Here is a 19,151-nt window from a genome sequence, read left to right on the forward strand (position 1 = left end):
GGCTCCAGCAGTTTCTAATGACGTAATATGTGGGCTGAACTTGACTCTACTAAGAACAGGAGCAGTGCAGTCCGTGCAGACAGTTGGTCAGCTGCGGCTGGTTACCACACTTCTCCATGCTGCAGACCGCACAGCCGCAATGCATTCTCTGCTGGATTAGAGAAAGTTCACAGACAGCCCCAAATTACATAGTGGTCTGTCAAACTCCGTTGGTTAGTGCTATAAAAACAAGTTCTTCACTGCTTGGATTCAACTGTCAGAAACAAAAATGCAGTTGCCACTGAAGTCAGAGACAAACAGACTTCTGCACTGATCTTTTAGGCAGCAAGGGTAAGGACGAAGTTTCTGGATTTACTTTTCAACAAACACAAAAGGTATTTTAATGTTTCTCTTATATTTATTCAAAATTCTATGTTAAATGCATAACTTTCCTTTGTATTAGAAATTATGAGACCTACCAAGGAGCTTTAGAAGATGCTACTGGTTTTGTTTTGTGTCTTTCTGGAAAGGCTAGTCCTGAAGTACTTCATGATGGTTAATGTATTCTTTGAAGTTCAAGCTAGAGTGACTATAGACTGATACACACATGCTGGGTTTCTGAAAACAGATGCTTTAGTGACACTAGGAAGTTTTACAAGTAACTTACTAAATGCCTAAGGCTTACACAGCACAATCAATAACGAAGGATATAAACTAAAGAAAATTGAGTGTGGTGGGTTTCTGATCTGAATGTATGTACGTACATACGTACATACGTGCGTGCATGCGTGCGTGCGTGCGTGTGTGTGTGTGTGTGTGAGAGAGAGAGAGAGAGAGAGAGAGAGATGTATATCAACTATTGGGATTTTCAAAGTATGGCTATAAACAAAGTTAAGAACTGGTAAGCTGAATGTTTGGGAGATTTTAAGTTAATCTATGGTGTTACTTGTTCCAATTAATCATTTTAAAGACTTTCCTAAGCTTACCTACAACAGAAATTTCATTTCAGCAACAGATTAAAACTGCTTCTAACTGGAATTAGTTGTAAAAGAATCAAAGCCTGAGGTCGGGATTTAATAGTGCTAGAGTCACAAGGGTTAACAATATGAACGCAGAAGATTTAACTACTGAAAAAAATTTGAAAAGTCAAAAGTCTGTTTTGACTATACCTAAGTTGTAGGTGTCCCTCAATATTCTACCAAGGCTTTGCTAATCATGAGAATTATGAAATTACTACTCACCAATAGTAAGTTTTAATACCAAAGATAGCCACGTTTGTTATGATGGGAGGGTTCCCTGACCTTTAATCTTTAGTGGTAGAATTTTCAACAAATAATGATAAATGTTCACTTTTGTTTTTCCAACTTTACTTCAACATTAAAACTCAATTCTGAGAGCTCTGTTAAATACATGTAAATTTTACAGGAGAGTCTGATAACAAACTGGATTTGAAACACTGTCATCTCTGTTCCTGCTTGCCATGACAAAAGCAGGACTTAACTGAACACCAGGTCTTCCAGTGCCTTAGGCAGGCACACTTGAGAGTGCCCCTGTGTGTGTGTGTGTGTGTGTGTGTGTGTGTTCACACACATATGTATAAATCACAGACAATGATTTATCTGTTGGGGGACATTTCCAGGGTTATTCTCAGGTCAGTTCCTCAAACACAAACAGGAAGGTCTGCATCCACTGGTCAATGGTCAGTACTTCTCACAGCTACCTTCTTGTCTCCGGGACAGCCAAAGAAGCAAATCCAGGTGTTTATTAATTACAGCTGGCAATACAGAAACCACAAAGACAAATACTACTAAGAAAACCAATACAACTGCACAGATTTTTTCTTTCTTTCTAAAAGCCACCATGCAAAGTCGCAGAGATGTAAGCTTCAGTTACTGTAACTAATTCATAACATTCTCTTGGAAACTTGGAAAACCTCACATAAATAGAAAGTTTTTACTTGGTAATGCAGATTTATGGATCTTCCACTTTTAAAACCAAACATCTGTGGAAAGCACTGATAAGATAATATTTTTAGAAAATGTAACAAATTTTAAAAATTGGTTCTTTGTTCATGACGTATCTAGTCTACTCCTTAAGAATGTGTCTTCTAACTCTGCTTTAAGGGACAATAAGGTCATCACTACTGTAAGACGGAAGCATAAAACAAGCACCACAACCATAAGGAGCTTTTAATTGCCACTTTTAATATCATCTTAAGTCCTATGATTGATTTCCTGAACCACTGTGAAGCAAGGCAGAATAGACCAAATATCCTTTTGTTTTTAATTTAAAATTTCCTTGTCTTGGTGGCTTATTTTATTCTATAAAGCATTTAAATATTGTTGTGAGTCAAGAGTTTCTGTTCACTGTTAAGATTATACAAGGAGATTTAGGAAAAGTGATATTATATTTGCTGAGAGGCTAATGGCTTCTATTTTGTTTTACTGTTCCCTGTTTTTCTTTTTAAAATCCCAAGAATATCCCGTAACTATAACTTTAAACATGCCATCAGTTTTAGTATAGGTAACTCTTGGAGAGTAAAAGATGACTCTGTGACAAAAGGCTGTCCTTTGGTTTGTATTTCCCAGTGCAGAACAGGACTCAAGTGCTCAGCTGTGTGCTTTTGCCACCAGTCAAAATGGAAGGCTTTGATGTGCTATTATCTCACCAAGCAACTTCCCACACTCTTCCATTCTTTGCTCATTTTCATTGTCTATCCCCTTCGAACACAGCACTAAACCAAAAACACCCAAATCAAGGAGACTTGCTTTTAGAGTGCAGGTGGTAGCAGTCTTCACGACAGCTCAAAGTTTAATTTCACTAAGCAAATTGTGTGTGGTTTGTAACATCAACAAAGGGGTGTAGAAAAGCAATGACATGGGTTGCATAAGAACGACCTGCATGTGCTTTGCACAACAAAGGAACAGGTCAGGAACAGTCACAAGCAGCACTTGCCAAGACACCTTTTGTTATGACAGACATGATAGTACACAAGTTGCAGGTCTGGTATTTGAATCCCACTTGAGCCTTTTCTTCTCTGGACTTCTCCTTTGTGAGTGACGCTGCTTTTAGTTTCCTGACAGAAAGCAGTTTGACAGCAGAGCCATGTGATAAAATGGTTAATTAAAAGCATCAACTCTAGTGTCTTCTGCCTAGGTTCAAATTCTGGCTTTACCTTTTTTTCTTCCAGAGACAGGGTTTCTCTAAGTAGTACTGAACCTCATTCTATAGACCAGGCTGGCCTTGAACTCATAGAGATCCACTGGCCTCTGCCTTCTGAGCCTTGAGATTAAGTGTGTGGCCACCACCACCCAGCCTGGCTCTACCTTTAAACAGCTGTGTGACTACTGGTATAGGCATTGTGGGGTGCCAGTTCATGTGAAAATGAGTATCATCTGCCCCACTGGGTTATGATGTCAATAGGCTGGTAAGGGGCTAAAGACAGTGATGTTTCCCTAAGAGCATCCACTAGGCATTCAGTAGTGTTACTGAGTTCTGTCAGTTCTATGTATAAACAACTTGGGGTCTAACCTCTTAAATCAAGAAGCAAGCAAGGGCTTAGGTAGAAAACCAGGTAAGAAAAGCTCCCAAGGGTGCCCACAGCTAGCCTTACAAACAGCAGACAGCATCAAGCAGCTGTGGATACAGCTTCCTCATGAACCTGATCACACTTTTCCCAATCCTTCCCCACTCCTACTGCACTACCCATATGGGCGCTAACTAAAGACAAAGGGAGAGGTCTAGGTTCCTGGAAAGAGTTCCAGTGTTGGACTCTAAAAGACAGGTATGTCTCATCTGCCACAGCCAACAGGACACATTCCAAGAGCACACTGTGACTGAAGTCCTGTTGCTACAAATACTGAGTGAGGGCCAGAGAACCCAAGATCTAGACCGGTTTCTAATTTTGTCCTTCAACACATACATGGGTACAAAAAGGTTCTTTATATCCAATTTGATAATGCTGGTTGAAAATTAGGAATTTTTAATTTTTTTTTAATTGAATACAGCTTACTAGACTTTCTTAACAGAAAACACCTACTGAATCACCTATAAGCTTAAAGCATATGCATGACTGCAATTCAGAACACACAGTAACCCACAATGACTGGGAGAACCCTGTCATTCTTAAACCAGTCTCCATCTAAAAAGCAGATGCTACAAAAGCATATGATGGTAAAACTGCTCCACTTCCCATCAGTCTAAAATGTTTGACTTGGTAGGTTTTAAAAAAAAGTCATGGTATATACTGCAGACCAACTCAACTGGTCTTCTCTTTTCCAATATTGTCATACTCTGAAACACTGACTAGTACTAACCAAGTACTAGACACTGCAGTACTAACCAAGCCAATACCTAATTACAATATTATATACATACATTATGTACTATATTCATAGCCTTGGTAGAGTGAAATTTGTAAAAGAAAGACACATTTTGGAGGGTCTTAAAAACTCTAATGGCACCTCGAAGTGTTCCTTTCACAGGGTGGGTGGGCCCTAATCAAAATCTCTTTAATGAGCTTGGGAACAAAAAAAATCGAATATAAGGTGGTGGCTGAAAGAGCTGCAGGAGATGGGGATCTTACCTTTCAACAAATATCCAGAAAATATAGTGAACTTAAGAATTCAAGTTAAATCTAATTTACTAGTACCAATCACTCAGTGTTCACCTTAGATGCTGAGGTGGTTAAGAATGAGAAATGTGCTCCATAGGCTCACGAACTTACGTGGCCCCCAGCTGGTGGCACTTTCTGTGGTTGGACTGAAACCTTGCTGCCTCGTCCTCCTTCAGCTCACTGTCTTTACTCATGTGATTCCTCAGCTTCCTGACTCTGTGCCCATGCCTCCCCACCACGATAGACTCTTATCTCTCTGGAAGCGTAGACCAGAATACTTTCTCCCATATGTGGCTTCTGGTCATTGTTTTATCATAACAACAGAAAAGTAACTAATATAGAAGGTTTTTCATTTGTTTGTTTTAGTATTTTTGCTCTTAAAATGACTACCTTACAATCACTGTACAAAGCAACAGGCTTCACAATATTTTTGTCTAAGTATATCATATATTTTGACCATATTCATACACCATTATTTCTTCTAGTCCTTTTCCCAAATAACTTCCCACTCTCATAATTCCCTATTTTCATGTCGGATGTGAATGTCATGTATGTCTATATAAAACCTAGGTTCCATTTATTTCCCTTTTGGATTCTGGCCTATTTTTCTTAGTAAAATGATTTGAATTCTATCAATTTTTCTGCAAAAGACTTAATTTTGTTCTTTATGGTTGAACCATTGTGCATTCTTCTGTAACTCAGCCATAGTGAGTAATGCTGCAATAGACAAGGGTGAGCAAATATCTCAAGTATGTTGACTTAGAAGTTATTCAGATACATTTCCAGGAGTGAAACAGTTCAATCACATGGCAGTCCTATTTCTTTTTCTCTTCTTTTCTGTTGATTTTGTTTTGAGACAGGGTTTCTCTGTGTAGTTTTGATTATCCTAGAACTCGCTCTGTAGATCAGGCTGGCTTTGAGATCACAGAGATCCGCCCAACTCTATTTCCAGAGTACTAGGATTAAAGGTGTGCATCACCAATGCCTGGCATGACTTTTGTAGTTCTGGTCTGAGAAACCTCTACACTGATTCCCATAGTGGCCGTACTAGTTTATATTCCCAGTACTAGTTTATATTCCTAATACTTGTGTGTAAAATGTGCCTCCACACTCATCCTTGCCAGCATTTGTTATGTTTTTAATAACAGCCATTTTAGCAGGGATAAGGTAGAATCTCAATGTGATTTTGATCTGCATGTAAATTTATATTAATTCTTTTTATGTTTTCTCTTTACTCAACTGCTTTCCAAAAGACGCTGTGGTACAACTTCATTTCAAAATGAAGGCTTTTGTTTGGACCCTAGGTGTGCTACTCTTTCTACTGGGCATTGGTCATCATTGCAAAGGAGGACAGTTCAAAATAAAAAAAGTAACCCAAAGGAGATTCCCCCGTGCCACAGACGGTAAAGAGGAAGCAAAGAAATGTTCATATACATTCTTGGTACCTGAGCAAAAAATAACAGGGCCAATCTGTGTCAACACCAAAGGTCAAGATGCAGGTACTATTAAAGACATGATCACCAGGATGGACCTTGAGAACCTGAAGGATGTGCTTTCTAGGCAGAAACGAGAGATAGACGTCCTGCAATTGGTGGTGGATGTAGATGGGAACATTGTAAATGAGGTAAAGCTGCTGAGAAAGGAAAGCCGGAACATGAATTCTCGAGTCACTCAACTCTATATGCAACTATTACATGAGATTATCCGGAAAAGAGATAATTCACTCGAGCTTTCCCAGCTGGAAAACAAAATCCTGAATGTAACCACAGAAATGCTGAAGATGGCGACAAGGTACAGGGAACTAGAGGTGAAATACGCTTCCTTGACTGACCTTGTCAATAACCAGTCTGTGATGATCACATTGTTGGAAGAACAGTGCTTGAGAATATTTTCCCGACAAGACACCCACGTGTCTCCCCCTCTTGTCCAGGTTGTGCCACGACACATTCCTAACAGCCCCCAGTATACGCCTGGTCTTCTGGGAGGCAATGAGATACAGAGGGATCCAGGGTATCCCAGAGACGTAATACCACCACCGGATCTGGCAACAGCTCCCACAAAAAGCCCTTTCAAGATTCCAGCAGTAACTTTCATCAATGAAGGTAAGTCATCTATTACTGGTCAAATGGAAGAATGAAGTTGGCATGCTATACAATTCATGCAACAATACTCTTACTGAGCCCCTGTTCTTGTTGATGTCATTATATTATACATGTTCAATTAAAATTTCAATTTTTAAAGAAGTATTAGGATTTGATATAAAATATCTCTCTTCTCCCTGCTCCAAGTTTTTTTTTTTTTCCCTTTCTGTGAAAAGTACTCTTTCATCTAATTCTTACAATGGTTACTGTCCGTAAAAGGAATGACCACTGATGCACTAATTGATGGGTCTGGCTGTGCACCCTGAAGCCTGCAGCTGCAGAATCCTTTCTGCTTCCTCTTGCCCTCATCCTTTTCAGAAAGACTATTTCAGGCTTTGCTCTCCTCCTTAAGCCTGCAATGGAGTCTGATCCCTAATACTGCTCTATGACTAATCATATCCTGGGGTCATGTTCTTTGCAACTTCAAAAAATGTACACAAAACCTAGTTTTGTTACCTCAAGAGAAAAGGGGTTCTACTTTCCAAGGCTAAACAATTTTTAACCTTTAGTCAACATTATAAATCCCTACACGGACACCCAGAGCTCTGCCTCAATTTCTGAATCCCTTCTTACTGTTTTGATGCTGACCTCTACAGCCTGAAGTATCTACAAATACCTGTACTGTCTGTCATACATACATTTCTTTTATATTACCTTTACAAGAACCCAGTACATTAAAGGGAAATGCATTCTAAAAATAAGCTCCCTTTTGACAGATGGATACTGTGTCTCAACTGTAGGTGCCCAAACAGATGGTATGATAACACAGAGCCTTTTACAGTGGTTACTCTAAAGACTTTCATGAAAACAAAACTGTTAAAGAGAGCAGTGACCATTCAGGTATCATTAAATTAGGTAAGTGATGATTATTAATTAGTAAGCCAAGCCCTTTAATTTTCAAAGACATGTACAAAACTATCCACCAAACTTAGAAAAGAGAAAACATTTACTTTCCCATCCTTTTCAAAACTTAAGTTTTGGTATATGATCTATCTGTATGTTCATATAGAATTTGCAGAAAGATAACTGAGGTGTATTTTGATTCAGCTATGGCAGGTACAATTATAGAAGTGTAGAAACAACTGCCACTGAGTTTTCTAAGCACACCCTGAAATGTAAGTCAATGGCATCATCAATTTTAGCAAAAATGAAGAGGTATATCTTAGTTATATAACAAACCAAGAACATGCTTTATAAAATGAAAGCATCACTTTGTAAGTTTTTCATACATGGAATTTCAGTACAAGAAAATTCACAGAATTAAATCCATGCCAGGGATTTGGCATGCCCAATCCCCTAAAGTGTGTTTCACACTCATGAAAAACAAGAGTACACATAGCAGTCCTAAGAAACCAATCTTTAATATAAAAATTAAAGCACAGAGATAACCTCATTATTATTTACAGTAAACACTAACTTCTGTTTCACTCTATAAACAAAGTTACGGATACAATCAGCTTATAACAAGTGTCGCTTCCCTCATTACAGATCTTGGATAAGTGACTTAGTCTATTCATATAATGCCTTGAGTAAGAATAGTACTGAATGGATGCCTGTCACATACCTCCCAATTCTAATAACCTGATTCCTAGCAAATATACATTATTACCAGTAACAGTTAATAAGCCTAATATTTTATCTCTTTATATGATAAAATTATTTTTTACAACTCTAGGGAGAAGTGTCTAATACTGTTTGGACACTTAGACAAAATGAGTAAAAACAGACAGCTATTATGCTCACATACGTTCTGGCTCCAAGCGAATCATTACTGTATTATACATATAGGTAGAGTCTCTATATGCATAATGCAAGACACATAATAACCTGTACTACCTAAAAGGGTACTCAGCCAGTTTTAGAATGACAAAGACTAGGACTCCACTTATGTGAGGTACTGGATGACTCAAATTCACCACCCACAACCTAGTTTTCTGCTTTGAAAAGAACTAGAATGTTTATCACAGGGGATGAATGAAGCCTATTTCAAGATCACTGCATACATGAAAAAGGACATAAAAGTTTTGTTTCAAAGGAATGGCTATACCCTTTGAAGGTACATAGTCTTCCTGTCTATACCCTTTGAAGCTATATAGCCTTCCTGTCTATAGCCTTTGAAGCCCTAAATTTCTGAATCAGGGGTAAATTTGTTTGATAATATGCAAAGCATTAAGTTGATTTGGATTTTCAAAAATAAAGCTGATAACTTTCTACAAGTAGTTTTAAGAATTTTTGTTAGTGTTAAATATGATCCAGAGAAAGAAGCTAATTTCTAAAAGTAAACTATTAAAAATAAACTATCATCTAATTCTAGAGCAAAAAATTTAAAAGGCATGCAAGCAACAATGAGAAAATGTTTCTGCCAAGATCAACAGTAATACAATGGGCTAATAGTATATTTATAAAAACCAAACATTACATTCTGACATTTACTGTGTCTACTAAAGAAGAGTAAAAGCATTGCTTATTTTATCCATTTTCCACAAAATAATTTGAACTAAAACTTCCTGAGGTTTATATCAATTAAGCCTATTAAACAAAACAGGCTGATATATCTTTCTTGCCTAGAAATCTAAAATGTTTGAGTGCTGGCAGTAAGGTTTCAATCGGTGAAGTTTAGTTCCAAATCTGACAAAGTTCAGAACATGTCTGTGCAGGCAGAAGCCAGGGGCAACTTAGCCTGGCCTTTGTCACCATTGCAAACTGTGACATTTTTAAATACTTTACAACTTAAATAAGTCAAAGGGCCACTTTTAAGTATATATTTGTACAAAATGTGAATGGACTGTCACACTGTACTCAAGCGGGTATGTTAGAGAATCAACAGAAACAAGAAGGGAACTTGGAACCTGCTTAGACAGGAGCAATATTTATGTGCACTGCTCACAGCAACCTCTGTGTAATTAAGTGAAATACTACCAGGCCCTAAATAAGAATTTAAAATAAAATAAAACATGCTCCTTAGACACCCTAATTACCCCCAAAAGGCACAACTCAGGAACAAAATGTGGGTAACTTTAGAAATTCCACTAAGACTGGACTTTTAAAGTAAAGCAATCATGCACATGACTGAGGCAAGTCTCTGGCCCACCTGACAGCCTGTAAACATCACCCTGTCATTTATATTTCAGACACAGAAACTAACAACAGCTGTGTAGGAGTAAACACACTTGGGTACGTAGCCCACATGTGGCTGAGACGAGGCCCTGAACTCCCAATAAGTCTAACTTGTGTTCCCTCCTCTTAGCTTAGACACAGAAGACAACTCCTGCTCAAATCTCAGCTGTTGCTCCACATCCATACCTCCTGTTCTGCTTGAAACGTCATCAAAATGCTACCGTACTGCAGCGGAACTAACCTTTCTCACAACTTCTCTCACTTCCCACTTAACTTCAATGTTGTTTAGAATCTCTGGACCTGGAAGTAGTCTGCCTGTACTAGATTCAGAAAAGAGAATTCTTTTAAATTAAAAAAAGATTTCATTTGTGTGTGTGTGGCCAAAGGCTAACGCTGGACATCCTAACTTGACTGACCACCTTTTTGAGATAGGGTTTTTCATTAAATATGAAGTTCTTTGATGTGTTAGATGGGCTGGCCAGTGAGCTAAAGGGATCTTCCTGTCTCTGACCCCCAACCCAGCGTGCAGTTACCCAGCATTGGGATCCAAACTCAGGCCCTTGTACAGACTGAAGCTTTTCTCCCACCACCCGGAAAAGATACTTCTTAAAATAACAATATAAAACTGAAGAAATTCTGAAAATGACTACCGTCAGAAATTATTTAGTACAAGTACATGAGAGTTCCCAAATGGGCCCAATACTGTGGATATCCAACAGAAGATACAGTCCCTGTCTATGAATCAATAAATATTTTACCATGTATCAAGCATACTAGTCAAAGTACGGGATTGGAGTCCTCACCCTTCCTTCTGCTCTCTCCCCTGTGGGAAATTAATGCTCTTATTCTATCTGAAATCTAACTAATCTTCTCTGGCCTGGCTACATACAGCACATACTTCTGTAACGTGAAAATGTTCTCAGGTGATTAAGGAAAATAAAAAGGAGTGACATCAGTATTTGTGGGATTTTCCCACAAGCGTGGTAGTATTTTGTGCCACATGCAATGCAGTAGAATGCAAAGTATGTTCATGGCTAAAGTCAGCTGTTATTTTTAGTTTACAAATTTTTATAAGTTGAGGGTTTTCAGTAGTGTCTTATTTCTCTGTGGTAGAAATGACTATATCCTAACCTTTGACAAGCCATACTCAATGTCTTAATGAGCATGTGTGTATTAAATAAAGCACATTACTTCTGCGTATGAAGATCAGGAATAAAAACAGAGAAAAGGGGCTGACAGTGACAGGAAGGAGAGTGTGTTAAATACTGTGCTAATGGCTTTGAGCAGAAATAAGGAAAGAGCATACATTCTAATTCCAGCACTTGAGTCTAAGGCAGGAGGGTCTGGATATCAAGGCCTGTCTTAAAGAAGGAAAAAGGGAGGGAAACCTATGAATATTTTGACCGAAACCCCAAATCCACTCATGACTTGAAATCCACTCATGACTTGAAAAGAAAAACTAAGCCAGTTATGACAACAAGGGCTGTACCTCCAGCATCTGGGAGGTTGAGCCAGGATGATTGAATTTCTAAGACATGCTTGGACTACACCACTACTCCCAGGACAACCTGGGTGATATGCTAAAATCCCATCTCAAAGTAAAAAACAAACAACTTCAGCAAACTGGGGAAGCAAAGAACAAGAATTAAAAAAAAAAAAAAAAATTAAAGCAATTGTCTTTGAGGCCTTCATAATGGATGCAAAAATAAAAAAAATCTCAGAAGAGAAAGAAGGAGCCCATGAAACTTAGAGAATTCAAAAAAAGCTACACCTAATGTTTTCTTAAAAAAAACTTTTTTACTTTTATGTTTAAATATTTTATATGTTTTTCCAGGTTATGTTATTTTTAACTAGTAATCTATACTATAGACTAATTTAATATACTAAGACAATTTAAAACCTTTTTAAAGTTATATGTGAAATATAAAAATATGGAGTAGAGAATTTGACACTCAATTTTTGCATATACTTTTCCATTTCCTTGTATTTAAAGTAGAAAGACTGATTCATTTACTTAACATACTTGACTGATGCCCCCACTAAAATAGCAGACACGAAGTCTGAAGAACAACACATACTGTCTCCATCCTCAGGGAAATCCAGAAGGAAGAGATCACTCTTCCCCAGAACTCCCTCCAATGACAGAAACGCTGCAGTATTTACACAATGAAATTAACTTATCTCAGTAAGATCCAATGGGATAATACTATGTTCTCAGCACACATTTCTCAAAATTCCTGTAATCCAATTGTAATTATAGAACAGAAATTCTTTTAAGAACTTTGACTAAACTATTTTCAGATATTTAAAAACTATGTCAGAATTTATAAGTATTTAGTAAAATAATTGCCAATGGTTTTAAAAACTTTCTCTTATTCAAGTATCTTTATTTAGCATACTTGTTTTTTCCTGGGTCATAATTTGTTCATGCTTTTAAAGGCCTGGTGTAGGATGAACTCCAGGATGTTCAGTACAACTAGAGGGCATTTTCTCTAGTTGGATAAAAATAGAACGTCTAGGAGGCAAGAGCCCATGCAGCAAACGTTGACAACCTGAGATCTACATGACAGAAGGAAAGACTTTGTTCCTGCAGGCTAAATACAGAATGTCTGGTATTATGAAACAAATGGGCAAACACTGTGCAGCAACTCAGAACATTTACCCAGGAGTAGAAGAAGAATTAAAGGTTTATCACCACCTCACATGACCTGGATTAACTATTCTCTGTGGGACACTGAAAGCTATCAAAGGGTCACTTGACAGCTTTGATAAGAAAATTATTTTTAGCCATAACTCAAGACAGTATCTTAGGAAGACATTTAGACCAACAATCCTGTCCACCCACACCCCGCCCCCAGTTTTAAGACAGAGTCTCTCTCCACTGAAGCCAGGCTGGTCCAGAACTTGCACTTGTGACAATCATCTGGCCTTAGCCCCCTGATTAAAAGGTGTGTGACTTAACACCGGTCTCACATGTATTCTTTATGTATGTGAGTGAAAGTGAAAATTACTTAAGCTTGGGAAATTCCATTTTTTTTTTTTTTTAAATTTCAGGGCTTCATAGCATTTAGTGAATGAATGAATGAATGAATAGATGGACGAATGAATGAATGAATGTGACTGAGTTTCCAAAAGGGAAACACAACATTTAATGCTGCAAAGCTTACAGGCTGTAGTACTCCACTTCCATTGACACACAAAATCTGTATGTTCCCCTAAAATAAAAATTAAGACACTATAAATCTGGCACCAGGAAAATACGTTCAGTAATACCAGCAGATCAATCCTACAACATTTTTTAAGTATGAAAGAAAAGTAAAGATGGTAAGGACAAAGTCATTTAGCACAGTACTATTATAGCAAAAATCAGGAGAGACTTTAACGTCCATACAATAGAGCAAGAAAACCAAAGCACCAGTGGCTACTCTAGTATTAGAATGAAGACCACAGCTTCAAGGAAACATTTGTTAAATATAAAAGACAACACAGTATGTGTTTAAAATTTATAAAATACAGACCAGTGAAGAGTGGGAGATGAAATAGTTAATGCCTTGAAAGTGGGGATGATGTCACCCTTTCATTTAGTTTTTAATAAATATTTTAAATTTAGTTTCTTTAACTTTATAGAGTATTATGCCCATAGCAGATTATCTATAAAGAAAGAAGGTAAGAATCTTGATTTAAGAACTATTTTAATTCTTATCTTTTATATTTCTCAACAATCAATATTTGAATTACAGGTCCATTCAAAGACTGTCAGCAAGCAAAGGAAGCTGGGCACTCGGCCAGTGGGATTTATATGATTAAACCTGAGAACAGCAATGGACTGATGCAGTTATGGTGTGAGAACAATCTGGATCCTGGGGGTTGGACTGTTATTCAGAAAAGAACAGATGGCTCTGTCAATTTCTTCAGAAACTGGGAAAATTATAAGGTAAATGAGTGAATTCAGACGTAGGAAGGGAGACTCAAACAGGTCTTGCAATAGTGACCATGCAGTAAACAAGATATGCAGCTAAAAACGTAACTATCTATATGGTTTTCATTATCTAGCAAAAGGTTTATACTCATCTCTAGTTGTACAGCTAAAGTTAAAATGTGAAAAGAAAACAAAAGATATTCTTTTAGATGCTCCTTTGAGTCTAAGTAACTTATTACATACACGCACATTTTACAAAGATAACTTAATTCCACTTTGATAATTTTAAATCTATTTATTTATTTGTATGAGTGTGTTTTGCCTGCATTAATATGTACACAATGTACATACGGCACCCATGGAGGTCAGAAGAGGATATCCGATCCCTTGGCACTGGAGTTACAGGTGGCTGTGAGCTGCCATGTGGATGTTGGGAATCAAACTCATCAAGTGCTCTTACCCACTAAGCCATCTCTCTCCAGCCCTTTGATTCCACTTTTTAATGCAACGACTTTGTTTTTAGTATTATAGTATTTAAACAAAAACAAAGTGTACAACTTTTATAAACTGACCCCTTCTTACACTATTTTTAATAACCTTGCTTTAACTTTCTATCATGACATGGACTATAGGGCCATGAACACAACTAGATTTCTAGATAGAACCAGATCATGTGATTATCAATTTGAGGAAGTAACAACTGGCCTGTTGGTAATTCTGATGTTCATAATGGTAATTTACAAGTGAGATATATCATCAGTTAAGGACAGCAGACAGGGAAGGATAGATTTTCTAGAGTGCTAGCTCCTTATTTAAAACTGTGAAGTAACCATGTGCTTTACTCATTCTCAGGTAAAATTTTACTGTAAGTTAAGGATGAAACATTAATATATCCAGGTCAGAAATGATGAAAATTTCTAAACAAGTAACTGCCTCAAGTGGGAAGAGACACACAGACAGACAACACACACACAGACACACACACACACACACACACACACACAGACACACACACACACACACACACAGACACACACACACACACAGACACACACACACAGACACACACCTACCTTTTTTGCAGTCTTCTTGAAGACAAACTCTTGTGTTAAGATGAAGTTTACTAAATCTATTCTGCTGCAAACCTCCAATGTCAAATGCTTACTACAATAAGGTAGTCCATTTCTTTCAGAAAGTAATTTACAGTTCTCACAGGATGAACATTAAAGATTACTATCATGAACGTTAAATTACTCTAAATGATCAATAGTCTCACTCTACTCATTGTTTAAACTTAACTTGTAGCTGCAGCAACATTCACTATCTCTATACTTATCTGTATGCTCCTGTTTCTGTGTTTATTAACAGAAAGGGTTTGGAAACATTGATGGAGAGTATTGGCTTGGACTGGACAATATCTATAAGCTCAGTAATCAAGACAATTATAAGTTGATGATTGAATTAGAAGACTGGAGTGACAAGAAGGTCTATGCGGAATATAGTAGCTTTCGTTTGGAATCTGAAAGTGAATTTTACAGACTGCGCTTGGGAACTTACCAGGGGAATGCAGGGGATTCTATGATGTGGCATAATGGTAAACAATTCACCACACTGGACAGAGATAAAGATATGTACACAGGTAAAACAAATAAACAAACATGGCTGTACAATCACCACCTTCTATGCATTAAATATATATTTTATGTTTCACTAATCTCAGGTTATTTTAGACACAGTCAAAGGGAATATAATATAACTTGGTTTTGGGGATGTCTAGGGCAACCCTAATGTTCTTTGGGAAGAACAAGGTCTGAGAGAACCAAAACAAAACTAAGTTACATCAGCTTGGAAATGAAATTCTGCCTAACATGCATATACTAGCTGTACATGTACCATATGTCAGAAACTATAGATGTTGGAGATTCAGTGACAACTAAATTTCTGCCCTTTGGAGATTAATTCCAAGAGGAGAGGAAGTAATTTATTAGGTGCTGATAGATATTCTTAGGAAACTGAAACCAAGTTTTCTTTCTCTGTTGCTGTGATAAAACACTGACAAAACCAACTTAAGGCATAGGGAGAGGCTGAAGGGGTTCATTTTAGCTCATAGCCTCAAGTTATAGTTCATTATAGCAAAGAAGTCATGCAGCTTGAGTGCTTGAGGTGGGTCAGTGCCATCACACCCATAATCAGAAACACAGAGCAATAAAAGTATGCATGCTAGGGGCTCAGCTTGCTTTCTTCATTCTTACAGTTCCGAGCTCTGCCTAGGGAATGCTAACTATCCCCAAGAACATGCCCAAAGGCCAAACTTACCTACACAGCCCCAGTGAGACCTCCACTTCCCAGGTGACTATAGAGTATGTCACAGTGGTAGAAGGGAACAGAATATCGCAGTCATCAAACCCTTGGGTGAGTGCTGTTTCATAATGAGACTCAAATGATGACGTCACTTAGGACAGCTATTACCCTACCCAGCAGCACACTGGGCACTATTTTAATTTATGTCCTAGTGGCAGGAGAGGAAGAAGAGAAACAGGACTGGAAAATCTACTTTTTTGTTCACAAACTCATTTAATTACTAGTTAGGCTACTTTTAGACTTCAGTTTTTTTCTCAAACTCTACCATTTTCCTCAGCCAATCCTTTCATTTCCTTTGTATATGACAACACTGCAGTTTACTTACTCTAATGTGCAGAAAATGGCGTTTTTATTATAAATGTTAAGTAGGCAAAGAGTGAAATGAATAAGGTAATTCCAGTATGTGAGTAGAGAAAAGAAAACCAAGATGAACATGACTGGAGTCAGTCTGCTAGGCACCATGTATGCAGAAGGGCTTTCACCCCAGTGTCTGTGTTTCTCTTGCAGGAAACTGTGCCCACTTTCATAAAGGAGGCTGGTGGTACAATGCCTGTGCTCACTCTAACCTCAATGGAGTATGGTACAGAGGAGGCCATTACAGAAGCAAGCACCAGGATGGAATTTTCTGGGCCGAGTACAGAGGCGGGTCATACTCTCTGAAGGCAGTTCAGATGATGATTAAGCCCATTGACTGAAGACAGTCTCCAAATAAACAACACAGAACTTCACCTTTCAGCTCCCCAAATGTAAACATTACATGTTACTTGGCACAATTTATTTTTACAGGTACAATTTGTAAGTTGTACTGTGACTGTAAGAATGTATCTGTGAATATAGTTCCATTTTCCTTTAATATGCTACAGAAGATTATTTGTACGCAAATCCTTGTTATTTTAAAAATTATATTGACTGAATACAGGTAAATGTAAATATGTGCCATGATGGAAAACAAACCTTAGCTTTATTTTGAATCAAATTCAAATATATGCTCAATGATTTATTTAAAAAATATAACACTGCTCTAACTTCCAATGAAAAAGTAATTTTAAGATTTCAGCCATGCAGTTCATTTTATTTATAAAAAAATATAGACAGGAAATTAGAGAAAAATCTCTAGTTTTGCCACTAAAAATATATTTTCCCATTGAATAAAATTTTTAAATAAAATTTTAAATTGAATTATGTTTTTCACTTGTAATCATTTTCCTTCAATAATTTAGGACACAAAGAACATATGCATCACTTTAAAATGCACAAATAATACCCTCATTGCTTAAATGGGAATGCATAAGACAGATTAATTTCTTGACATATATGATACCAAAATTTTCTAATTATATAATGACAAAAGCAGTAGGATATTGATTTCACAAAACAGAATATTCAATATACCACTTTTAATACACATCTAAATTATGACTCTAAATGTGTTAATTACTCCCTTATCCTATTTATTGAACTTTACCTTAAGAGAAAACACCTAGCTGCAGCTAGTGGTAGAGTGTGCCTGGTGTGCATGGAAGCCTGAGTTTGATGCACGGCAGTGGCAATAAATAAACTGGACAGCTTTTTAAGTACCACTGTATACTTACAGCTGGTTCTAAAACAATTTGAACAGTCAATTAATGATATTTTACTAATGTGAGGATACAACAGCCTTAGAGAAAAATTCACAGGGCCTTGGCAGGTCCAAACTTATAATTCCACTTTATAGCGTGTGTGACTAAACCTTAGTCCTACTTCCTCCAACTCATCATCTCAATCAAAACCTTTAATAGGGGCCTCCTAAAACAACTTGCTTACAATAATATATTCACTTATTACAGCTGATGATCCTTTAACTCAGCTGTGAAGCTAACAGTTTAAAGATCTGAGATTTATGCTTAATTAAAAAGTAAATGCAACAAGACTTAAAAACGAGCAAGGCAAATTGTCCACAGACAGGGATGGTTTAACAAACATGGACAGCCACAATGCAAGTTCACAGATCGATGCTTCTCATGTATCACAAAGCAAATGAAAACTTCTGGTCAAAGTTACAGGCCAATGCCATTAGCACTGGTCTTTGCCATCAACCAACAACTCACCAAAGACAAACCTTACAGAGTCTTCCCAGAAGCAGAACAAAGAGAAAGTAAACACACAAACTAGAAGACAGAAATGGATTTCCAAACTGCCTTAACTAATGGATGGATTCAAGGCCAGAACCTGTCATACAATTCCCTCCCAACCCAGGAAAGAGTCTTATTTGGCCTACCTATAGATTGTGTTTGGACCACAAAAAACAAATCCAAATTATTTATTGTTAAGATATGCAACCAAGTTTATCCATAATTTTTAAGTTCTGCCTGCACTCAATGGAGAGCATCAATGTCAGTAATTGGCTTCTCTGTGATGCTTCAAAATTTGAGATTTTAGATTAACTTCAAAATTAGACAAAAGCTTGAAATTTTGAAATGAAAACAACAACAACAAACCCCAGGATAGGTTGCAACTCCAATATAGCTTGAGATGAATTTTCACTTAACTGAATCATGATGTGAGATAAGTAGAAAAAGAAATGATTTCACTTTTACAAAGACTGGACCACCCATTAGAAAATCAAAAGGCCAGCTAAAAATAAGCTCCTTCCTGAGGTTATCTATGAGGTTAACTGTTAGCAAGCTATGTGATCCTACAGAAAGTGACAGGAAAGATGAAGGAAAGGCCACCTGATCACAGATTCTAAAAATACTGAGTTAATACACAACGCTAATATAGTTATAATACGGTTGTCCTTCTGTGTGCTGGTTCTCTGTCTGTCACGTACAATAGCTCTTACTATTCTGTATTAAAGAACTGACATTCACTGTACCAGGCACATATGGTTAAATGCTAATTGTTACTAAAATTATTTCTCTGTTGATGTCATGCAAAAAAGGCTAAAAACAAATTACAGAAGTTATCAACAACTGAAAATTCTGTTTGTGGCTCGCATTCACTTCTGAACATCTGCTTTTACTTTTAAAGATTAATAAGC

General features: G+C 37.2%; 2 protein-coding genes across 8 annotated transcripts in view; one reads left to right on the forward strand and one right to left on the reverse strand.

Annotated features, from left to right (window-relative positions):
• Ralgps2 (Ral GEF with PH domain and SH3 binding motif 2) overlaps positions 1-19,151 on the reverse strand; it is a 126,243-nt gene that overhangs the window by 35,936 nt on the left and 71,156 nt on the right. The gene's annotated exons all lie outside the window — the stretch shown is intronic.
• Positions 190-17,311, forward strand: Angptl1 (angiopoietin like 1). Of its 2 annotated transcripts, none has more exons than XM_051186035.1 (5): positions 190-374; positions 5,848-6,696; positions 13,593-13,786; positions 15,140-15,410; positions 16,640-17,311. In XM_051186035.1, exons 2-5 carry the CDS (start codon positions 5,874-5,876, stop codon positions 16,825-16,827), a joined length of 1,476 nt encoding a protein of 491 aa, XP_051041992.1. In that variant the 5' UTR covers positions 190-374; positions 5,848-5,873; the 3' UTR covers positions 16,828-17,311. The 2 variants fall into 2 exon arrangements, with proteins under 2 accessions (XP_051041992.1, XP_051041993.1); XM_051186036.1 differs by having other exon boundaries at positions 190-330.

This window comes from Phodopus roborovskii, unplaced genomic scaffold (assembly GCF_943737965.1).
Source record: "Phodopus roborovskii unplaced genomic scaffold, PHOROB, whole genome shotgun sequence".
NCBI lineage: Eukaryota > Metazoa > Chordata > Mammalia > Rodentia > Cricetidae > Phodopus > Phodopus roborovskii.